At 37.3% G+C, this 24,176-nt stretch overlaps 1 protein-coding gene across 6 annotated transcripts in view; it reads left to right on the top strand.

Moving 5' to 3' along the window:
- GAPVD1 (GTPase activating protein and VPS9 domains 1) overlaps positions 1 to 24,176 on the top strand; it is a 76,890-nt gene that overhangs the window by 41,654 nt on the left and 11,060 nt on the right. The window contains exons 8-19 of one of the 6 annotated variants that reach the window (XM_036913944.2): positions 1,957 to 2,086; positions 3,215 to 3,340; positions 5,493 to 5,666; positions 7,292 to 7,432; positions 8,507 to 8,641; positions 9,073 to 9,192; positions 13,135 to 13,212; positions 13,342 to 13,712; positions 16,117 to 16,204; positions 17,194 to 17,274; positions 20,683 to 20,805; positions 21,874 to 22,003. In XM_036913944.2, the coding sequence (XP_036769839.2) occupies positions 1,957 to 2,086; positions 3,215 to 3,340; positions 5,493 to 5,666; positions 7,292 to 7,432; positions 8,507 to 8,641; positions 9,073 to 9,192; positions 13,135 to 13,212; positions 13,342 to 13,712; positions 16,117 to 16,204; positions 17,194 to 17,274; positions 20,683 to 20,805; positions 21,874 to 22,003 (1,697 nt within the window). Of the gene's footprint in view, positions 1 to 1,956; positions 2,087 to 3,214; positions 3,341 to 5,492; positions 5,667 to 7,291; positions 7,433 to 8,506; positions 8,642 to 9,072; positions 9,194 to 13,134; positions 13,213 to 13,341; positions 13,713 to 16,116; positions 16,205 to 17,193; positions 17,275 to 20,682; positions 20,806 to 21,873; positions 22,004 to 24,176 lie in introns of those variants that run through there. The other 5 variants (XM_036913946.2, XM_036913947.2, XM_036913948.2 and 2 more) reach the window with 5 other exon arrangements.

Genomic DNA, 24,176 nt, shown 5'->3' on the forward strand with positions numbered 1-24,176 from the left:
AATTGTCACTTGCTTCTATAAATCAATATGCATTTAGTGAATATTTGTCATTATCCTCAGTGGGCCTACCATGACACACCATCAAATGCTAACTTCCCTGTGAACAGTTCTGGAGTCATGTTTACGTCACTGTAGTTGGTGACCAGGTCCACACCAAAAGAAATTTTCTTTATAGTAGTAGAAGAGACAGGAAGCCTGGAAATGGAAGAGACTTTTCCAGTGACCTTGTTTCTTTTCTTTCTATAAGTGTTATTCCTGCTTTAAAGAACCAAACATTCTTTAGAAATAGTTTCTATTATTTGACCAGTTAGGAAGAAATGGAAGAGAGAACAGAAAAAGACCAAGAAAGTAAAATATTTTGAAGAAATAAGGTTGGAGGTGTGGGAATCAGTTTTTAAGATACTTGTAAACAGAATAGTTTGGGACAGAGGCAAAAGGAAAATAATCTTGACTCTCTAAAGGTAGGAGCCTTTTCTCATAGAGTGTGACCTCCTAAAAAAGAAATAATGTTTTATATTCAGCAGTGATTGTTTATTCAAGAAAGTGTATTCCTGGCCTGGGAAGAAGGGACCAGTTATGTGGTTGAAGAGGGGATGGTAGTCGTTAAAGCTGTGTTTGAAACTGTGGCATGACTCATAAAAAATAGGACTATAATACTCTAAAACTGTCCTTACACACACATACACACACACACACACACACACACACACACACACACACACACACGAATAAGCTGGCAAAAGCTGTCAGAATCAACTTCTTAGGTATTCTGGAATATAATAAAAAACATAACAACTAGGGGAATGCTTAATGGGGAAAAAATTGCTGAATTTCAGTCTGAGAGCTCTGTGGCATTTCACTTTATCCTGTGATCTTCCCCAATCTGCAGCTCAGCAGCAGCCTTGGAGACAGTAGCTTACATTCCTGTGCAGGGAATTACCTGCACTGTGGTGTGATCCTTTGGTTTCTTGTTAATTCATACCACTCTCTCTAAACCTTCAGATGGGTTTTCCTGAAGATTAGTTGTACATTTCTTGCTATAAGTTTTAAAAGATCAAGTTATCTTAAAAATTCAAAATGTAAAATTTTTATGTTTGCATTTACTTTTAAGCAAATAGGAAATACATCCTATTTTCACATGGCTTTTTAAAAGTATCATATGGGTAAATAGATAGAGCCATTCAAAACTTTTAATTTGCTCATTTAAATGCACGGCCAAACCAACACCCAATGCTGTGTTTTGTTTTGCTTTATCTTCTTTTTTGGAATGAGGATACTATTCATATTCCAGCAACAGCCTACAAACCCAGTGGCTGTGAGTTCAAGTTCTAGGTATACTTAAAACATGCTGTGTGACTTCCAACAAAGAAATGTTCAATTCTTCATTCAGTTGGAGATCAACACACAAGGCTGAGTTAGGAGGCTTGTGGGAATGAGAAGTAATTATGTTATTTGAAAATCATCTAACAAATAGAAAACATTATAGAAATGTCATTAGCTCTAAGCTGGAAATGTCTTTGAAATCACACTTCAGCTTCTGGTATGAACTTTTTGCATATTTATATATGATTGAGAGGAGGTTCAGACTAGACTGATTAAGTTCTGGTACCTACAAGATAATTTGTTTATGTTTTCTTCCTGTTGTATTAGTTTGTTAACTTTGGGAAAAGTGTACTACAAATTTAATGTGTCATTTTACCATGCCAAATGCTTTAATCTTTTAATTTAATTCTCAACAATTCCATGGCATGGGAGGCTGATGGAAAGGCATAGATTCAGTCTTTTTTTAACTGATATACTTTTATTTTAGAGGTATTTAAAAGCTTGTAAATGGGTTTTTAGTAAAAAATGATAGTTTAAGAAGAATTTAAATGTGTATTTGCTGTGGTTTGTTTTCTTATCAGTAATCTTAGTAATTTGTTAGTTATGAAAAACCAATGGCATTCTGTTTTTCAGGTCCTAAACATGCAACTTTTGGATGGAGGACAAGGAGATGTCCCTGTCGATGAAAACAAACTCCATGGTAAACCTGATAAAACCTTGCGCTTTTCCCTCTGCAGTGATAATCTGGAAGGAATATCTGAAGGTGAAGGATTACTTCATTCAAGGAATTGTATAATTCAAATAATGTTTTGTGTTTTTTAAAGGAGACTTATAAATTATAATTATACCATTTGTGCCTCTCATTGAGGAGAGTAAAGAAGTTTTCTTCTAATGATCTTTGTCAGTTGGTTGTAAAGATTATTTCTTGAATAAAATTAACATTACAAGAAAAAAATTATAAAACGAAAGATTACAAGAGATCTTTGGTCTTATAAAATGTAGAAGAAAATAAGTCTTCAATGAGATTCCAATAATACCAAGTTTTATTTCTCTGGCATTAATATGTGCCAAAGCTTATAGAGCTCCTTTAGAGGGAGATAATGCATGTCCAAATGGAAAGCAATGGACTTACTAGTATTTCAGGATTTTCTGTGTACTTCTCTGTATTTCTTTATTCACATACTAACACCTTTATGAAGCAGAAAGATATAATGGAAATAGGAATAAAAAAGAAAACTAAAAGCCAAGATTGTGAAGTGAGAGTATGTCATTCCATGTACTAGGACAGACTTTTTAAATAAAAGAAGTTGAAGTTTACTAACATTTTTAAACAAAGTATAATAACTTTTCCTTTTTCTTGAACTTTTCATAACAAAAGTAATGGTTATTCATTCTAGCGAATGCAGAAAAGAAATTAAATCAACTAATCTCACCATTCTATCAACAACAGTTCACATTTTGGTTTATTTATAGCAAAATTAGGTTTATGCTGTCTTGTAACCTTTTTAGTTTAACAACGTTAAGAGTAACATTTCCCTTTGTTATTTAACATTATTAACACGGTTTTTAATGGCTGTTTTCTTTAACATCAAATGGGCGTATTATAATTTACTTAAACATTCTTCTAAGATTAAATATGTGGATTACGTCCACTTTTTAGACATTTTGAAGCCCTGCAACAAACAACCTTAGATGAATTGTGAAATTATTCCTAGGATAAATTGCTAGAAGCAGAATTTCTGGCTTAAAAGGCATGTATATTTTTAAGGCATAATAAATAAATGCAGTATTAAGAACACTTTAATCAGTCTTTAGTCTCTAGGGCATGAAAATTACATCGTGGCTCATGACTGTTTTGAAAAGCCCACTTACAGTATAACCATTTCCTTAGGTCCTTCAAACCGTTCCAATTCAGTATCCTCTCTAGACCTGGAAGGAGAGTCTGTATCAGAACTAGGAGCAGGGCCTTCTGGGAGTAACGGAGTTGAAGCTCTACAGCTGTTAGAGCATGAGCAAGGTAAAGTGCAGTTGAACACAATTGCTCAAGTGGCAAAGAATTTACCTGATTACAAGATAAACAATGTGTTTCCATGTAAGTTGGCTGTGTTCAATAAGAGAATAATTTTAAGTTGATTATCTAATGACCATTAAACGTGCATTTATTCATAGTTGCCTCAGTTCTTAAAAATGTGTTTACTTGGTAAATAAATTGTTTAGGCTTAAATTACATAGAATAATTAAAATGAATTGCTTGAATGCTTTAGTATTTGGCATTTCAGTTCTGTGATACTCATATTTTAAAGGATCCAAAGATAAAAATACTCAGGGCTCAAGGCACTTAAAATAGGAAGAAAATGGTACACAAATGATTGAAAGTACATGAAAGTGCTTTGGCAGTTTTGAGTGAGAGATATGTGTGGTTGAAAGTATAGGGAAAAGCTTATTGGAAGAAAATAATAGCCTTAATACTGGCTGGCATTGCATTAGCAGAAACTGGAAATAGGGCATTCTAGTAAAGAAACAGACCAACCAAGTCAAAGAAGTGGGAAACCATAGTACTAGTTCAGGATCTGTCAAGTAGGGGAATAGTGTGAGGTTAAGGATTGGAAAGTAGATGGATCCCCATTGTGCTTTAGGAAGATAAATTTGAACAATTTCTTTGAATTTGTTCATTTAAAGGTCACTGGTGGACTTCAAGAAAGTGTTGAGGGCAGCACTGAGGGCAGCTGGGTTTGAGGCAATGATTCTTTGACTTTAGTGCACATAAAAATTACCTGGGACACGCTATTTACAATAGCCAAGATATGGAAGCAACCTGAGTGTCCATTAATAGATGAATGGATAAGGAAGATGTGGTACATACACACAATGGAATATTGTTTAGTCATAGAAAGAAAACAAATCCTACCATTTGCAACAACATAGTTGGAGCTAGAGGGTATTATGCTCAGTGAAATAAGCCAGGCGGAGAAAGACAAGTACCAAATGATTTCACTCATTTGTGGAGTATATTGACAAAGCAAAACTGAAGAAACAGAACAGCAGACTCACAGACCCCAAGAAGGGACTAGCAGTTACCAAAGGGAAAGGGGGTGAGGAGGGTGGGTGGGGAGGGAGGGAGAAGGGGAAGGGGGCATTGTGATTAGCACTCATAATGTAGGGGGGCACAGGGAAGGCAGGATAGAAAAGAGAAGACAAGTAGTGACTCTGTAGCATCTTACTATGCTAATGGACAGTGACTGCAATGGGGTGTGTGGGGGGGACTTGATAATATCAGTGAATGTAGTAACTAAAGTGTTGCTTATATGAAACCTTCATAAGATTGTATATCAATGATACCTTAATAAAAAAAAAAGTGAAGGAAGCAAGTTGCAGACTGCTTCTCATTGGTCAAGGGCAGAGAGAAAACTCTAGAACTGGGGGGAGTGTATTCAAGTCACATGGAAAAAACTTTTTTAGTATGAGTTTACCAATTACTGCTGTAATAATACTGTATAACAAACCACCTCAAAACTTCATGACTTAAAACAATAACATTTGTTTTTGCTCTCACGTCTGTGGGTCCACTTAGTGGTGCTTTTGATTTGCATTGGGTTCACTCATGCATCTTCAGTCACTAGACGTTGAGTTAGGAGCCCTGCTGATCTTAGCTGGGGGTCATTTGGTCAATGGGAGCAGGCTAGTCTAGGATGACCTTTGCTTTGTTCCATGTGATCTCTTATCCTCCAGCAGGCTAGCTTAAATTAAGCTTGTTCACATGGGAGAAGCAAGGGTGACAGAGCAGAAGTTTATAAGGTCTGTGGAGGCCTACCCTCACCACTGGCACACTTGCTCCTACCCTTTTGACCAGAGCAAGAAACAAGGCCTGCACAAATTCAAAGAGAAGGTAATATATCTCAGTTCTTTTTCAGTCACACTCCCTGTGAATACAGGGAGACAATTGCATCAATGGCCCCAGTTCATCTACCAGGATGGGGAGTACATGTGATGAGCTTAGTTCAGAGAGGGAAAGATTTCATCTGTGAGGGAATAATTCAGTGCTTTGGTACTACATTCACAGTGTTAGTGGTAAAATATGTAACTTTAAGTCCAAAGACAAAGTTCTTCAAAGTTGACTAAAAAATAATAGCTCTGTTACCATTTATTAAATGCTTAATTTTGTTTTGTAGCTACAACACAAGATAATCTTGATGATAAGCTAAGGAAGTTTGAAATTCGTGACATGATGGGACTGACAGATGATAGGGATATATCAGAAACAGTGAGTGAGACCTGGAGTACAGACGTCTTGGGAAGTGATTTTGACCCGAACATTGATGAAGATCGTTTGCAAGAAATTGCAGGTAACTGCTATTTAATGTCTCTGGAAGATTGCTGTTTCGTTATTCATACCCACCCACCCTTCTGGGAGGGAACTTAAGATGCTCTGACAACAAGGTGTGTATGTTAGCACTAACTGGGAATCTAAAATAACTATGTGACAAGACAATTCTGTATTTTTTTTCTTAAATATAGGTAGTGCTCTCCCTGTGTACATTTAACTACCCCCTGCAGAACCCCAAAGAAAAACCAGTCTTTTGAATTGGCTTGTCATCATGTCTTGTTTGCAGGCCATAGTATATGCTCTTAGTTTATGATTAGGATATTCTTCTTTTGAGACTAAACACCTTCCATACCTTAAGGTGAAAATTCTTGCAGATTATAGCTATAAAAACTTTTGAAATAATATGATACTGAATTTCTCTAAAAATTTCATTTATTTCTAGAAGGATTAATTTAATTCCAAAGACTAGCCAGTTTTTTCTTTTTCTTTTTTTAAAATATTTTATTGAGATACAATTTATATACATTAAAATTCACCCTTTATAGGGTGAATTTGGAAATCTATGAATTCCAAAAGATTCATAAAGTCTCATAACCACCATCTTCATTTTCTTCTTACATTATAGAATATCTCAAACAAATAGAAGAGATGAGTATAATCACTCTGCATACCCATCACTCAGCTTCAGCAATCACACACACACACACACACACACACACTCTCTCTCTCTCTCTCTCTCTCTCTCTCTCTCTCTCTCTCTCTCTCTCTCTCTCTCTCTTTTGTTTCTTCTCTTCTCCCACCCTCTCCAGTTGTTATGTTTAGGCAACTTCCAGTCATTATTTTATTTGTGATTCTTTCATGACATAAATTACTTAAAAAAGTTACTTTAACCAGTAACCTGTTTCCAGAAGTTTTTCATGCCCTAAAGTTAAATTTTTATTTTATTAGGTTTAATCACAAGTACTAGAGCTTTTCTGAACTTAAGGATTTTTAACACAGATGTACACTACTGCTTAATCCTTTCTATTTGTATTTTTAAGAAGTGTAAATAAATTTCTTAAATGGTTTTGCATTACTTTGTTCCAGATGCCAAAGTAGTAGTTTTCCTGGCAGTGAGCTATATTTAAGCAATAAGCTGTATTTACATTTGAATGAGTGTTCAGAGGAGATGTGTATTTTCCTGCAAATATATTTTATTGCTCTGAATATGTAGCTAATGTTCCACAAGAAAACATATTTGGCCAATATAACTTACTGTGATTACATGTCTGTGAGTGTTATTAATCCCTGTAGGACTCATATACATTTTAGAAAGATGTTGGGTTCACATCTTTAAAAGCACACATAAAATTTGCTGAAAAATCAAGGTGAAAGTTAGTTGAAATGACTTGACCTAATGTGTGTGTTTTCAATGGAGGTCCAAGGTGAACAGGAGGAAACCAATGGAAAGGAGCTTGTGTCATTGTGGCCAGAGTGGGAAATGTGTGTTTTTGGTGGTTACTCATGGAAATTACCCTTACCTTGGCTTCTTTCTTGTGGGTAGAGTAGAGAGCTTTTGTTGGTTTAGTGTTTGGCCTTTTCCTGGTATCACTGCTCTTTCCATTAGGATCTTTGTTAACCCTTTGCTCCCCACTGGTTATACAGGTGCAGCAGCAGAGAACATGTTAGGCAGTTTACTATGCCTGCCAGGCTCAGGGTCAGTGCTGCTTGACCCCTGCACTGGTTCTACCATATCAGAGACAACAAGCGAAGCTTGGAGTGTAGAGGTATTGCCGAGTGACTCAGGTTAGTACACTGTCATTGTTTGCTTTTGATTTGCACAGAAGTTTTAAATGTGAGGTATCCAAATTTCTGTACTGTGTACATTTTGTCAAATGTATGTTTGATAAGTGTGAGGCAATCACATTGCTAAGAATTTCAAATGGAAAATTAGGACATTTCTCTCTACCAAGAAAAAATGCAGTGTTGGATGGCAGGGACTTTCTGTCTCTTGAGTTATTTTGGAAGCAATTGTTGGTAACTCATCAGGGTTCTGTGTGGGACATTGAGTTCAGTTATCTCCCACTAAGTCAGAACAAAATAGGAGTAGCAAAAGAACTTGACCCCCAAGTGGTTGGATGCTTGGTAAGCATATTTAGGTTTATCCCAGAGGAGAACTTAACCCTTTAAAAGATATCTAATGTATATTTGAAACGCATAGAAATTGAGACTCTGGAGTACTGAGAATTATTTTGTGCAAGGTTATTATAAAGGTATATAAAGTGTTTGTACTTTATCTCTTCTTATATATTGCATTTCTACTTTTTTTTTCTGATTATCTTTGCCGTCAACTAAATGTCAACTACCAGAATGCAAATATAAATAATTGTATGTCTGAACCACATTCTATCTGATCTGCTTGGTTCAAGAATAATGAATAATGAAGAATCCTGATATGTTTTTGTAATGTTAATACATTCAGACATGCTAACTTTTGCATAAGGAGGTGGTAGGATTAGCTCACTGTCTGTTAAGCATCCACAGGAGTTATTTTTAAGAAAGCAATTGATTTAATGCTAAGCTATTCCATATTCTCTTGTTCTGTTTACTTGTTAACCAACAGCATATTCTATGAGATGAGTGATCTAGAAGCAGAGTTTCTATCTTTGCGCAGTGAACTGGTTTATACAGGGATGAAAACCATAACCTTGTCTTCTTTAACACTTAATCTAAGTAACTTTGCTAACTGTCCCAGACCGAGAAATATATTTACACTGATTTCATTCAGGCCCTGTTAGTTTTTTTCATCTGGGTCACAAAAGCTGAAGCTGTGGTGTGCTAACAGAATCACTAATGTGATTCCTTGTGTCTTCTATTCAGAGGCCCCAGATCTAAAGCAGGAGGAGCGGCTTCAAGAACTGGAGAGCTGTTCTGGACTGGGCAGCACATCTGATGATACGGATGTCAGGGAGGTCAGTTCCCGCCCCAGCACACCAGGCCTCAGTGTTGTGTCGGGTATGTCTGTCTTGTTTTAAGGAATAAGGATTCAAGGTGTGTTCCCACCTCCCCATTTATAAAGTTGATGGCAAAGAGATATGTTGTATTTAAAAGCTGAGTAAGTTATTTCTGTGGTACCTTAAATCTGTGAGAACTTAACCTGTGGTTTTATCAAGCCTGTTGAAGTAATAGGTGAATAGTCTGTGTGTGTTCCCTCTGTAACTCTATCTGTTCTTGGTAACCTCTTCTATATTTAGATATCACATGGTAGTTCTGATTATGTTGTATAAATCAAGGGATGTATATAAGCCATAGTGTAATAAAGGATATAATATCAAACAGCTGGGACACAAAAAGTTTGAGAATATTCACATTTCTATAAACTTCATATTCTTTTTATGTGTTTATTTTGTTCTTCCTGTTTATTTTTTACTATTTTTTTTTTTAAGGCATAAGTGCAACCTCTGAGGATATTCCCAATAAGACTGAAGACCTGAGATCTGAGTGCAGTTCTGATTTTGGGGGTAAAGATTCTGTCACCAGTCCAGACATGGATGAAGTAACTCATGGTAAGAAGGGGAAATGACAGTGACTTTTAAAGTGATGACATTTATGACTGAAACTCAGTCTTACACATTGCTGGTGGTGTCAGTTATTAGAGCACAGTTATTGGAGCATAATTTTTCAATATGTATATAAGGCCTTAAAAGTTCACATACTAAATTTGTCCACTTGGCCCACTTTAGGAATCAGTCATAAGGAAACAATTCCATATGTGGAGAAAGTTTTACACACAAAGATGTTCTTCACAACATTTATATTGACAGAAATGAGAAACAGTCCAAGAATTGAAAAATAGAATGGCTAAGTGAATTTTGAAATAACCACTTACTAGAATTCATAAAGCTATTTCTTAAATGCTTTAAGGAATATGAAGTAACTTGGGGAAGTACCTAGAAAATAATATCATTTGGAAATTTTTTTTTTTTTTGAGGATTCTTTTTTTTTTTTTTTTTTGTTATCATTAATCTACAATTACATGAAGAACATTATGTTTACTAGGCTCCCCCCTTCACCAAGTCCAAGTCCCCCCCACACACCCCATTACAGTCACTGTCCATCAGCTTAGTAAGATGCTGTAGAATCACTACTTGTCTACACTATGTTGCACAGCCGTCCCCATGCCCCCCGCCCTACATTATACATGCTAATCATAATGCCCCCTTTCTTTTTCCCTGCCCTTTTCTCTCCCTTCCCACCCATCCTCCCCAGTCCCTTTCCCTTTGGTAACTGTTAGTCCATTCTGGGTTCTGTGATTCTGCTGCTGTTTTGTTCCTTCAGTTTTTCTTTGTTCTTATACTCCACATATGAGTGAAATCATTTGGTACTTGTCTTTCTCCGCCTGGCTTATTTCACTGAGCATAATACCCTCTAGCTCCATCCATGTTGTTGCAAATGGTAGGATTTGTTTTCTTCTTATGGCTGAATAATATTCCATTGTGTATATGCAGCACATCTTCTTTATCCATTCATCTACTGATGGACACTTAGGTTGCTTCCATCTCTTGGCTATTGTAAATAGTGCTGCGATAAACATAGGGGTGCATCTATCTGTCTTTTTCAAACTGGGCTGCTGCATTCTTAGGGTAAATTCCTAGAAGTGGAATTCCTGGGTCAAATGATATGTCTATTTTTAGCTTTTTGAGGAACCTCCATACTGCTTTCCACAGTGGTTGAACTAATTTAGATTCCCACTAGCAGTGTAGGAGGGTTCCTGTTTCTTCACAACCTCACCAACATTTGTTGTTTGTCTTTTGGATGGTGGCGATCCTTACTGGTGTGAGGTGATATCTCATTGTGGTTTTTATTTTCATTTGGAAAATTTAAAGAATTTTATACATAAGACAGTACAACATAAAAAAGCCTATCATAGAGAAGGCATTGGAAAGAAATACCAAAATGCTACCAGTGGTTTTATATATAATAAATACTGGGTTTAGAGGTTTTTTGTTTTTTTTTTTTAACATTTTTGTTTGTTCCAAACCAAGGTTTCTCATGTTAACTCTGTTGACATCTTGAGCCAGGTAATTCTTGTTGTGAGGGCCTGACCTTTGCGTCGAAGGTTGTTCAGCAGCATCTCTGGCCTCTACCAGGAGCATACCACCCCTTTGTTCCCCTGCAGTGTGGCACCCAAAAACATCTGCAGACATTTCCAAATGATCCTTTGGGGGGCAAAGTAGCCCCAGTTGAGAAATGCTGTTCCCTTTTTTTTTGAAATATCATTGATATACAATCTTATGATGGTTTCTCATACACAAACAGTGGAGAACCACTGTTCTTAACAGGTCTTAACCAGCAGTTTTCAACAGGTAGTTTTCATGGACTCTTGAGGGCCCTTAAGACCCTTCTGAGGAATGGGAGTTACAAGTTCAAAACTATTTTCGTAATAAAAAAAGGTTATTGTCTTTTTCACTGTATGGAAATTTGCACCAGTGGCACACCAGTAAAGGTGGGTAAATTTGCTGGGGCCTCAGCGTGAAGCAAGGCACCAAACCATGCTAGCAGTCACTCTTCTCTCCAGTTAAAAAAGAAAGTTCTACTTATGAATGTCTTTGGTGAAGCAGTAAAAATTATTTAATTGCATTTCTACCCTTGAGTACACATCTACTTAATATTCTAAAGAAATAGGATGTACCCCTAATGCACTTCTGCTGCATTCAGATAACGCATCTGAAATATGATGAAGTGTCTCAAGGAAAAGCACTTATGATTGAGTTGTGAGCTTAACTAGCTGTTTTTTTTTCTTGTTTGTTTTTCATGAAACACCATTTTTACTTGAAAGAATTCCTAACAAACCATAGTTATTCATACTTGGGTTTTTGGTGGACATTTCTTAAAAAATTAAAAAGTTTTACCATTTTGCAAATGGTAAAATTCATGCTTTGAGATAAAAATTATAATTTCAGAAAATTTGTGCCCACCTCAAGCTTGACAGCTTCCTGCTATTTAAAGACTCTGGGTGAGATTGATGGTGATAGCAAGAATGTGATTTTTTTTATATGATGAAATGTGTCAACATTTGGAAGATAGGCACATCTAACTGAACCGGTATTTTCCAGATGATCAGTGCATGATGTTACAAAGTCATGCATGAGTAAAAGATCTGTTCAAAGTGCAAGACAGATCAATTAATTTTTAGTGTAACAGAGTACAAAAAGTTACTGATTTGGGTTTAAATTCCAAATTGTAGCTAACCTGTAAAAAACTACTTGTCAAGGTTAAGCGCTGTATCAAAGAAGAGTATCCACAGTTATCTGACAGAGCTATTAAAATATCATCCTTTTTCCAGCTATGTATCTGTGTCAGGCCTCCTTTTCTTTATATACTTCAGCCAAAACAATATATTGCAACAGATTGAAAGCAAAAGCAGATAGACTTCAGCTGTGTTCTATTAAACCATATGTTAAAGAACTTTGTAAAAAATGTAAAACAATGTCACTTTTGTTTTTTATTTTGGAAAAATAGTTATTTTTTCCCAATATAGTTATTTCCATTAAATGTAGTCACTTTTCATTAAAAGGGGTTATTTGTGATACCATTCTAATGGGTATGTTTAAATGAATATATAAATATTTGTACATTCCAGTTTTTATTTCTAATATAGTAAACATCAAAGATAGAACCAATATAAACAAGCTCTTAGGGTCAGTAATTTTAAAGAATGTGAAAGTATCCTAAGACTAAAATTTTGAGAACTGACATTTTCAAAAAGGAAGGTAAATGTAAGACATAGGACAGAAGGAAAAATCAAAAGGCATAATAGTCCTTTTGTTCATTATCAAAAAAGAGCTCAGACTCAGAAAGTGTAGAGTAACCATTCTTTGTATGTATTGAAAAGTTTAAGCCTCCACATACTTACCTGTTTTAATATTTTGGATTTTGGTTCTTTAGACATATGCTTAGAGTAGTCATCTTTTATTTTGTAGCTTCAAATAGTGTACTTGGAAGTTTGAGTTTGTTTTATGGTATAATGTACTATTCATTTTTGCTGTGAGTTCTTTTAGAAATTATCATTTGCTGAGAACAATATTAGAATTTCAAATTTTGCAATTTTTTATACTCCTGTAAATGGTATTGCCTCTAGTTTTACAGGTGGAGGGAAGCTAAGGCTCTGGGAAATTGTGACATTCTGAAAGTTTTGATGATTTACATCTTCTGGCCCTGCTTTTTGCATTAACCATAATATAGTTTGGCCACCTAAAGTAAGAGGCATGTGGATGCTAGACCACTTAAATGTAGTTAAAATCCATGTATGTAGATAAAAGCATAAAGTGAATTTGCAGCAATCAGAATATGATATTTATTATATTCTGTTTTCCTGATATGCCCCTCCAGTTCTAATTGATCCAAAAAGAAAAACTGGAAGAATGCTAGAACCTTTTTCACTGTATTGGAACTCTCACTGAGTTCTGAGTTCTGACTTGGTTTCACAGTTTGTCCTTCTGTTTTAGGTGCCCACCAGCTGACCTCTCCTCCTTCTCAGTCAGAATCTCTGCTTGCCATGTTTGATCCACTGTCTTCACATGAAGGTAAACTAGACAAATGGGCTTTTTGACTTTTGTCTTATCATGGATGGAAGAACAAAACTAAAACCCGTTATTAATGCCTTTGCTGGATCATTTGTGTCTCAGTTGCAAACATTTTTTCCTGTGTTCCAGGGGCTTCCGCTGTGGTAAGGCCAAAGGTTCACTATGCCAGGCCATCGCATCCACCACCAGATCCTCCAATCCTGGAAGGAGCTGTGGGAGGCCATGAGGCTCGGTTGCCAAACTTTGGTTCCCACATTTTAACTCCAGCAGAAATGGAGGCATTCAGGCAAAGGCATTCTTACCCTGAGAGACTAGTTCGCAGCAGGAGCTCCGATATAGTATCTTCTGTCCGGCGACCCATGAGTGACCCCAGCTGGAACCGACGTCCAGGGAATGAAGAGCGAGAACTCCCTGCAGCTGCAGCCATTGGTGCTACTTCTTTGGTGGCTGCTCCGCATTCGTCATCTTCATCCCCGAGTAAGGACTCCTCGAGAGGAGAGGTATGGGACACCAGCCATATAAAATTTGCTGAATGTGGTCAGCTCTAGTGTTCTGTCTGCCTCACTTCTCTTGATATCTGAAGCTAACATGAAATATATAAACCTAGGCTTAAGGGTGGACAATTGTCATGATTAAAGATGATTTTTTCATCTAGTATGTCCATAAGCATAACCCATAGAAAGCTGCACTACTTTGGTTTCGTAGTAATGTGTCTTGCATTTTTTGACACTTTAAACTTTTCTCCAAGCAATTTTGTATCTGATTTCATTGAAACCTCACAGTTTCCTTCCAGGATGGTTAGATGAAGTATTATTTTTTATCTTGAAACAATCACAAAGTCAAAAAATATGGGAAAGATACATACAAGGAACCTCTCTACAACCATCTAAGATTAAGTTTCCCACCTGATGCTCTAATGCTCCATCACGTATGAATACTTCAGTGTAAGTTCCCTGCAAACAAGCGCTTCCTCCTACACATCAGAGTGCAGCCATCAACATCAGGAAATTAAAATTGATACATTACTACCCTCTAGTTCTCACACTCCATTCATGTGCCCCTAGTTGTCCCAGTAATATATTTTATACTAAAAAGATCCTATTCAGAACCACATCTTTTATTTAGCTGTCATGTCTGTTTAGTCTCTTTCAGTCTAGAGCGTTTCCTCAGTCTTTCCTTGATGTTCATGATCTTCACTCTCTTGAAAATTACAGGCCAGTTATTTTTAGAATGTCCCTCAATTTGGGTTTGTTTGGTGTTTTCTCATGAATAAATGCAGTTATTCATGTTTGGCAGGAATATCACTAAAGTGACACTGTTCTTTTCATTACATCCTTTCACATAGCACACAGTTTTAATTAGTTCCACTACTATGATGTTCATTTGGATAATTTGATGAAAGTGTTGTTTGTCACTCTTTTTCCCTAAAGTCACTCTTTTTCCCTGTGTAATTAATAAGTATTTTGGGGGGAGAGGGGACTTTGAAAATATATAAACATCCTGTTCTTCATCAGATTTTTAATTTATCCATGTATTAGTTGTTACACCTATGGACTCACGGTTTTCTGTTTTAGTCAGTGGGTTTGCTGCTGTTATTTATTTTGAAGCCCAGTTGTCCCTGATTTGGCCAGTGGTAGCCCCTTCATGCTGGCTTCCAGGCTCATTGGACACACACACAACTGTCATTCTTTGAGTTTTCCTTTGCTTTCTGGCCCAAAATGTTACGAGCTTATATTGTACTGTGTCTGCCCTGGTTCTGGAGCCAAACATTTCTATAAGGAGCCCTTGTTCCTTTCGAGAGAAAATGGTTTTTAGAAATCAAGATCTGGATACAAGGTGTGCCCATTGCTGTAGGAGTGTTGCTGTTCCTAGGACCTCTCAGTAGACAGAGCTCTGGGGGAGGGGTGTATGTGTACATATTTACATGTATATTTATTTCTATGGCTAGCTTTCTCTAAATGTAGAGAACCACAAGCTCATACTGATATATTCCATTGCAGCCTAAAAACAACAGAATTTATTTCATCTTTCTCCCTTTCCATATTTATAACTCCCTTCTCTAACAGTGAGAAATCTGCTTTCATTATTCTTTATGTATGTACTTATTTGATCAGTCCCCCTGTATGTTATCAGTATTCCACCCCAGCTGCTAAGCTCTCCCTGGCACAGATGCCCTCATTCTGCTTGGGTTCTGATAGCCCATCACATGGATGCCCTTACAGAAGGTATTATTAGCTCCAGCTTTGTAGAAGAGAAAACAGAAATGATTCATCTAAAATTGGATGATACACTAGTAACAGAATTACAGTCCCTGTCCTTTGACATGTGATCTTAATTATAATTCATTATAATTGGTAATCAGACATGAAGTTTGTCAGATCTAGGTTTGAATCCCAGATGTGCCACATACAGGCTATATAACTTTGGGGAAGATGAAGTGATAACCTTTTTTAGCCTCATATTTTTCATCTATAGAAAGGGCCAAATAGTCCTAAGGCTACTGTGAGGTTTAAATGGGATAATATACACTCTGTCTGGCACACAGTACATACTCTGTTTTAATATTAATACTACTGCTACCATCTCTACTCTCCCTCTAGACTCCAGTGCATTGCATTTACTTATTGTATAAGTATTTATTGTGCCTGCTCTATGCTAGGCTCTGTATTAAGCACTTGGTTTAGTAACAGTAATGAGGTAGTGCTTACTTTCAAGCAGATCATATAGTCTGGTGCTTAAAAGTATACTTCCATGTTCCAGAAGTTGCCTATACAGCAATAAGAACAGTTTAGCTTTTAAGACAAATAAGAGTGGTTTTTGTATTTCACAAACTAACTGAAATCCTTTTTATAGTAATTAATCCTGCTGTTCAACTCCAACTAAAGCATCAAACTTTTTCTACAGACTGAAGAACGCAAAGATAGTGATGACGAGAAATCAGACAGGAACAGACCTTGGTGGAGAAAACGTTTTGTTTCTGCCATGCCTAAAGGTAATTTTATAAAATATTAGAATGCTGTATTAGCAACAAGAACCAAAGCCAAAAATCCTCTTTCAGACAGCCAATATCTCAACTCCTGAGGCTTGCTGGACCTAAGTTTCTAGCTGTTTTGAGGGTATGGAAAATGGTTTTGCTCAGGTGAACACTAAGGCAGAGCTTTAGAGATACTTCTTGTTCTTTCTAAGAAGTGGTAGTGGTTGCATGGATGGATGCCATGCAGGTCACGGTTGTTTAAATAACATACAACATTGAAGTTAAACGAATAGGACTTCTGACATATGTGTTGTTGATAATTATTGCAGGAAAAAAGGGATGCTATTGGTAATTAAACATTGAAAATTCATCCTTTACATTTGGGATAAACTTAAGCTTTTTATGTTTATGTTCATGCATTGAGAATGTTTATATCCCTAGCATTAGTGAACGTTTATTCTGGAAGGCAGTTGTATAAAATTGTTTGCTTATTTTGTGAATAGCCTGGCATCATACCAGTAGATACTAAGATTTGAGTTGGCAAAAGCATCTCTTCCTTCAAGGAGAGAGCATCCAGGATTAAAGCTAGGGGCTTCTTCCAAAAGCCTCTTCTTGGCACTGTGGCGCTCAGGAGCTGAGGAGCACTGCTTTCACGCCTACTCCAGCCCACTTGGTGAGGAGGAGAGAATGAGGCTCAGAGCTTTGAGCGTGTTGTTTTGAGCAAAGGTTAAGAGACAGTGGTTTTGATTTAGTCCCAACAGGTTCCTGTTAAATCATTCTTCCTGTGACCAGTGACTCCAAAGCAGGTTCTGAAAGCTGCTTTAAGAACCCTCAGTGCTGTATTTTAAGAATTATTATCAGTTGACACTCAGGATTTCTTAGCTTTTAAACTTTCACCTTCCTTTCACTTAGAAATGTTGGCACACAAGTTTACTCCAAAATGACTGCTGTCTTCCAAGTAGTGCAGTATGTTATATGTCACACTACTGACTTTATTTAATTTCCAGCTCCTATACCATTTAGAAAGAAAGAAAAACAAGAAAAAGACAAAGATGATCTGGGGCCTGACAGATTCTCAACACTCACAGGTTTGTAGACCCATGGACTTCCTGGCTCCTCCATTCCAAGAGCACATATTTCATAACACTTTTTCTTGGGTGCCATAAGCGTTGCCTTCTTAGAAGAGTGTGTCTGTGTGTGTACAGTGGGGAGTATGTTCTTCATAGCTCTGTGGTTCCAGTTGATGGCCACAGTGAATCTTAGTGTGCTCTTCCTGCAGACCGCCACCACCATCATCATCCTCATTATCGTAACTTGCATTATGATGAGGCCCCTGAGCCTCTAGGTGTACCCTGCAACTCAACATGTTAGTAGATGATGACACAGTGCCTTTTAGGGAAGTGTGGTAATGGTTTCAGTGCTATGCATGTCATATCTTTGGATCATTGATTGAATAGTTTTCTCTAATGTTGATTATAGACTTCTAAATTTATTTCCATCTATAGTTCTTGATTACTTGGGATCACAGTGAAGTTCTGTTTTACCTAATCATTTCGGTTTTTGGTGATAAAGTGTTTATTCAAACAGTATCGTAAGTTTATAAATTTTACCAATTTTTTACAGCTCAGATAATCTTAACATTGCCATCTGACCCAAGGAAAGTATAACTAGGGGTTGGATTTTATCTTATTCAGCATTTTTATTTTTGTAGCTTCCTTTTTGGCATATTATGAATGGGTACCCTTAAAGGAAAGAGTTTGGGAAGTAGTGTTAATGACCCAACCTTGAGTTTGATAGCTATGTGCTGTTTCCAGTGACAGGAGCATCTAGAAGGAAATTAATTGTGTACCTCTTTTTTTCTTATCTTGATCTTAAATTATTTTATCCTACTAACTTAAAATGAGGATTTTTATTTAAAAATGGAATGGGTTTCAAAAGAACATCCTCTTCAAAGAGTTCAGCATAGTACAGGTAGAATCCCATTTCAATTCATATTATTCTAATGTCCACGTCTATATCTTTAGATGTATTTCCACATTGTAGCATACTTCCCTTCTTTATTCAGTGAGGTGACTTTCCAGGAATAAAGGGTTTTGAACAGCAGCAGCCATGCTTCCAGTTCACAGCTCCCTGCTGACAGCAGTCAAGCCCATCCTATTCAGTTAACAAATATTTATTGAATATCTGACTCATGCCAGGCACTGTGCTAAGTGTTGTAAGTATTAAGTCAATCACACATGACCCCGTTCTTCAGGAACCTGCAGTCTTATTGAGAAATGTTGGAAAGGTATCCTTCTGGCAAGGTATTTAGGTTTCCCTACCATGTTCCTAGTTTTAGAACACCACGAAGGTTTATAGACTACTCTTCATGAAATCTCATGTTTTTAAAATGTTGAATTAATAACTTTGGAGAAGTTGTAAATTACTTTTTACTTGCATCTTTGGACAGACATTTTTCTTGGTTCTTGGTGCTTAAACCAGAAGCTAAGTAAGTTTTTCTCATGAAGTATATAATTTTCTTTGTGTTTAATTCAAGCAATTTAGCTTCCCTTCTGGTATAGAAATTTCTATCCAGTCCTAATTAGTGACCTATTGAAAATTATCATTAAACTAATTTTAAAATGTTATGAAAGGAAATTTCTTAATAGTCTTCCCATTATCCTCCATGCTTTTTCTTTTTCATATTCTGTCCCAGTTTCTCCATATTTATACAAGGCTTTTCCACAATTGAATCAAGAGTATGTGTGTCACATTGTATTCTTCTTTTACTACTTGCTAGTTCATAAACCCTTTCCCAGCTTCTACTAAACATAGTTGGTTTTTTAATAATTTTTATTAGCTCTAAGATAATCTGTCATATGATTTTACTACAGTGTGAATGCTCTCTTGCTTTTGGATATTTAAGTTGTATCCAGTTTTTTACTGTAAAAATTCTGCTCACATCTTCATGTGTGTGTATGTGTGTATATAGCATTTTTTGTTTGTTCTTATTATTTTCCTTGGGTAAATTTTTAAGAATGGTGTTACAGAAATGAAGATTATAAGCAACATTATGACTTTCACTATGTTAAGCCAAATTTTATTGTCCCTTTTTCAGAGCCCTCAGCAGCACTCAAAGCAAATAGCAAAAAAGTACTCCCCCTCCAAAAAAAGATTTTTTAATGATAAACATTTTATCAGTGTACATTTTGAAGATGAGATTTTATTAGGACTCCCTTATCATGCATTCAGATACCATTATAGGAGAAAAATTAAATTACTTTGGAAGTTCTTTCTCTGCAGTTCACTACAATTATATGGAGACACCGATACTAAATATTTTTTTCATGGCAACAAAAGAAGAGCCTATGAGCATGCTGCTTAACCTCTCTGTACCTTGATCTCCTCTTGTGTAAAATGGGGGAGATAATAGCACCTCCCTACAGTGTTGTCATGATGATTAATTAAGATTGTTTATATAAGATGCTTAGCACAGCTCCTGGCATGTGATAAGTGCTCAATAAATGTTAGCTGCTATTAATACTAACTGCTCTTAACACACACACATATAGAAAATCTAATGATTCTTATGTGATTTCAGAGTTTTTGAAAAATGGGATTCTACCAGGATGTGGACATTTATGGTTACCTGCCTGGCCTAGATCTCTCTCAGGAGTTTGCATTTCACCGTGGAACTTCATCTTGTCCCATAGTCTGTAGCAATTCTTGGCTTTGATAACTTAATGATTCTGCCATCTTAGACTCCAGGAAGACATTGCGATGTGCTGATTTTGCTGCCAGGATAACAGTCCTGCCAGCAAATAGCTGCCCCTGTGATTGTGATAAGCTTTCTCTCTGTGCATCCCAGGTACAAGTCCAGCACTCCCCAACAATTCTAGATTCTCTAGGAGTGCCTCTCACACCATTGCATGCACAAAAGTGCTCTGTTCCAGCAGCTGCGCTGTCATGGTGAGATTTAGCGGGATGGAATATAAATATTTGAAGTTTTCAGAGGTGGTATAGAGAGAGAAATTCGTGAAGGGAGAATGAAGGCATTTTTTACTGTTACTTAAAAGGGTTAATTCTAAGTTTGAATGCTTCTTTCTTCCCTCCTTCAGCATGGAGATGTCTGAATAAATGAAGTCTGCATATAAAAATGCATTGTAGGAAGTTCTGTAAGCATGAATTGCTTGCTAATAACAATGATTTGAGTGTAAGCACTTTAGAAACCCATCATCCATTCAGTCTGCACTGAACTTTTTGACACTGTCATGCAGAATTCTGGCGATGATGAGAAAGTGGAGCTAATCGTCCCAATTTTGTGCTTTGGCAAGGCTCTCAGACCTAGAAATGGGATGAGTAGGCAGCTGCATGGTGCCTCTTAACATCGAGATATGTGCTCTTTTTAAGTCTTACCTCCTAATCCGCCTTTGGGATTTTGCTACTGGTGTCGTACTAACATCAGAGTTGGTACAAACCAAGGGGAGCTAATTCTTTCACTCTCCTTTCCCCTGCAGATGATCCCAGCCCTAGACTCAGTGCACAAGCTCAGGTCGCTGAGGATATTTTGGACAAGTACAGGAATGCCATCAAACGAACCAGCCCCAGTGAAGGAGCAATGGCAAACTATGAAAGTGCAGGTGATAATCATGATTAAGATTTGAGTAGTAACTTGTATCACAGTGATAAAGATAACCTGAATAAAAAGTAGCCTTTTAATAGCTACTTTTGAATAGCTGTCAGAAAAATATGATACAAACCCCAAGATAAATGAAGCAGAAACAAAAGTATATAAAAGTAAATCATACACTGCATGCATGTGTGCTTGTGTGTGTGCAGAATATCTCTGGAAGACTCTGTGACACACTCGTAATGGGAGCTGGCCTGGAGGGCTCAGGGATCCTCAGGGAGCCAGGGGAGGAGACCGTCCCACACTTTCTAGTTTGAAAGGTTTTAAAATAACAGAAAAGTTCAAAGAATAGTACAATGAAGGGCCCTATTCTATCAGTTGTTAACATTTGGCACATTTTCTCTATGTATTTTTTTCCGAAGCATTTAAGATTATCTCCTGAGTATAAAGATATTTTTCCTACATAAGCACAGTATTTTCATTACACTAGTGAACTATTTATTCCCTTTGATTTTATATATATATATGTACTATCTAAATTGATTCATTAAAAACATAAAAACAACTTGGGAATCACAGGATCTGTCCTAGCCGCATTCGTGAGTTTGTCACCAGCTCACTTGTTCCTGACCAGTGGATGAAGCCTCTGGGACCTAAGCACACTGCTGTGGCCACTGGCTGGCCCAGGGTTTCACAGCCAACCATTTTCTGCTTGGGCAGGATTCCATGTCTATAAAGCAAGAGTGCTACTTAAAAAGATTTTTGGGGCCCTTTTTAGTTATATGGGTCAATTATTCTGGTTAGAGAATATTATCTTCATTAAGTAAATAAGGCTTTCATTGTTTTGGATTAGGATTGGTCTAGGAAGTAAAACCATTCTCTTCTCGACAACTGTCTCTTGATACGTTATCTTGCTATCAATAACTTGGTTAAGTTTTAAAGTTTTCTTTCTTTTTCAAAGAGTTCTTATTGTAAAGCACAATGCCAATTTATTGTTGAGTAGCTCTGAATACCTACTAGTGTCAGAATATTCTGGAGTAACCTGCTTATCCGTGTTTGGGGGGTGGGTTTTGTTCAGAGGTTATGGGTGATGGGGAAAGTGCACATGATTCTCCTCGTGAGGAGGCCCTGCAGAACATCTCAGCCGATGACCTCCCAGACTCCGCCAGCCAGGCCGCCCACCCACAGGACTCAGCTTTTTCTTACAGGTACTGCTTTTATAGGTTTAGAACTTTGGGGTTTGGACTTTTCATTACCTATGCAGTCACTTTAAGCCCATTGATCTATTGAGTCACTTAATAAGTGTGTAAAGAAGAGAAGTAAAAATGAAGTGCTCTCTAATGAGGAGACCTTGTGCTTCCCTTATGGATGCTGTATATACAGGGCTTTAAATCAGGGATGAAAAGTGCCTCATATGATCTTGCTGGTCATGTAATAAATTTAAATGGAACAAGTGGCATTGCCTCTGCTGAACCAGAGCTCCAGCCCATGGGAGAGAGGTTGGAGGAGGGTTGAGGTAGAGGTCGGCTCAGCCACAGAGTTGTTGAGGAATTCCCTGGCCCCAGGAAACCTGCTGGAGCCCTCTCAGCTTGTCAGCCTCCTCATTCCCTGGGCAGGTTTCTGTTTCTAATGGGGCTTGAGGAAGAAAATGACATTAGGAGCCTGAAAATTTTGCCTTTGTTTCATAGGGACCCTCTGCTTCCCCGAACAAGGATTATCAGTTTTAAAGCACAGGTCACCCATCTCCATCTCTCTCTCTCTCTCTCTTTCTCTTTTTCTCTCTCTCCCCCTTTCTATCCCCAATCTCTAATCATCTGTTTTTGCCTCTCTTTAACTTTTTATTAGAGAAATTTTCAAACATGTACAAAAATGGAAGAGTACAATAATGTGCCCATTACTCACATTCAGCAGTTATTATGTGGCCAGTATTGTTTCGCATTTATCTCAAGCCCCTCCCACAAATTAGTTTAAAGCGAACTCTAAACAACATGTCTTTACTTATTTATTTATTTATTAAGGTATCATTGATATACAATCTTATGAAGTTTTCACATGAGCAACATTGTGGTTTCAACATTCACCCATATTGTCAAGCCCTCACCCCACCTCCCACTGCAGTCACTGTCTATCAGCATAGTAAGATGATGCTATAGAGTCATTACTCGTCTTCTCCACAAGGTATCTTCATTTATAAATATTATGAAACTTTATAATTTTTTTCCTACAGTAAAGTTGGGGGGAATGGCAGACAGAATTTTTATTTCTAGCCATGGCTTTTACCATTGTATATTTTAATAAGAGTCTTTGCAACATGGGTAAATACCACATTTAATTAGCTTGATTTGTAAATTACAAGTTTTATAGGAAGCCAACCAATAGAGAAATATTCCAAGCTAGTCATATAAGGTGAACAAGTGACAGTCCTGCAGGAGGACGAAACTCTGGCCTGTTCTCTGAGGTGTTTCAACTCCTTTCTTTGGATGGTGTTTTGCACATTCTGAAGCAGCTCTGATCCACACCCTGCAGGACCAGAAAAGGGCACAGACTCCAGCAGAAAAAAGAAGCTCAGTGGCATCTCCTAGTGTGAAGAGCTGATTGTTGTAGAAGGCAGCACTTACTGAAGGGTGTTCCTCCCTGAGTGGTAGTAGGGGATTCAGTAGTTGTGAGTTGAAAGGAAACAGGTTTTGGCTTGACATAAAAAAGTTTCGACCAATAGAAAAGGCTTCTTGTCGGGTAGTGAGCTTGTCTTGTAGCAGAATTAGCATCTCATTTCTCAAGAGATGTGATAGGAGGCATTATTAGTTTGGGTGGTGAGATGGCTTGGGTGACATCTGTGGTCCCTCCCAACTCTGGCATAATACACCTGTATGACTCTCCTCAGAGCAACTATCATGGAACTCAGAACATGGTAAAAAGTCAAAAGAATCTGTTATGTGATTGATGCTGGCAACCTTACAGAATAGCCCTGGCCCAGAACACTTTTACAGCCTTCCTCCTTGGGTAACTAAAAGATGTGGTACATATACACAATGGAATATTATTCAGTCATAAGAAGAAAACAAATCCTACGATTTGCAACAACATGGATGGAGCTAGAGGGTATTATGCTCAGTGAAATAAGCCAGGTGGAGAAAGACAAGTATCAAATGATTTCACTCACCTGTGGAGCATAAGAACAAAGCAAAAACTAAAGGAACAAAACAGCAGCAGAATCACAGAACCTAAGAATGGACTAACAGTTACCAAAGGGAAAGGGACTGAGATGGGTGGGTGGGAAGGGAGGGAGAAGGGGAATAAGGGGCATTACGATTAGCACACATAACGTAGGAGTGGGGCACGGGGAAGGCAGTGTAGCACGGAGAAGACAAATAGTGACTCTGT

This window comes from Manis pentadactyla, chromosome 3, assembly GCF_030020395.1.
Source record: "Manis pentadactyla isolate mManPen7 chromosome 3, mManPen7.hap1, whole genome shotgun sequence".
NCBI lineage: Eukaryota > Metazoa > Chordata > Mammalia > Pholidota > Manidae > Manis > Manis pentadactyla.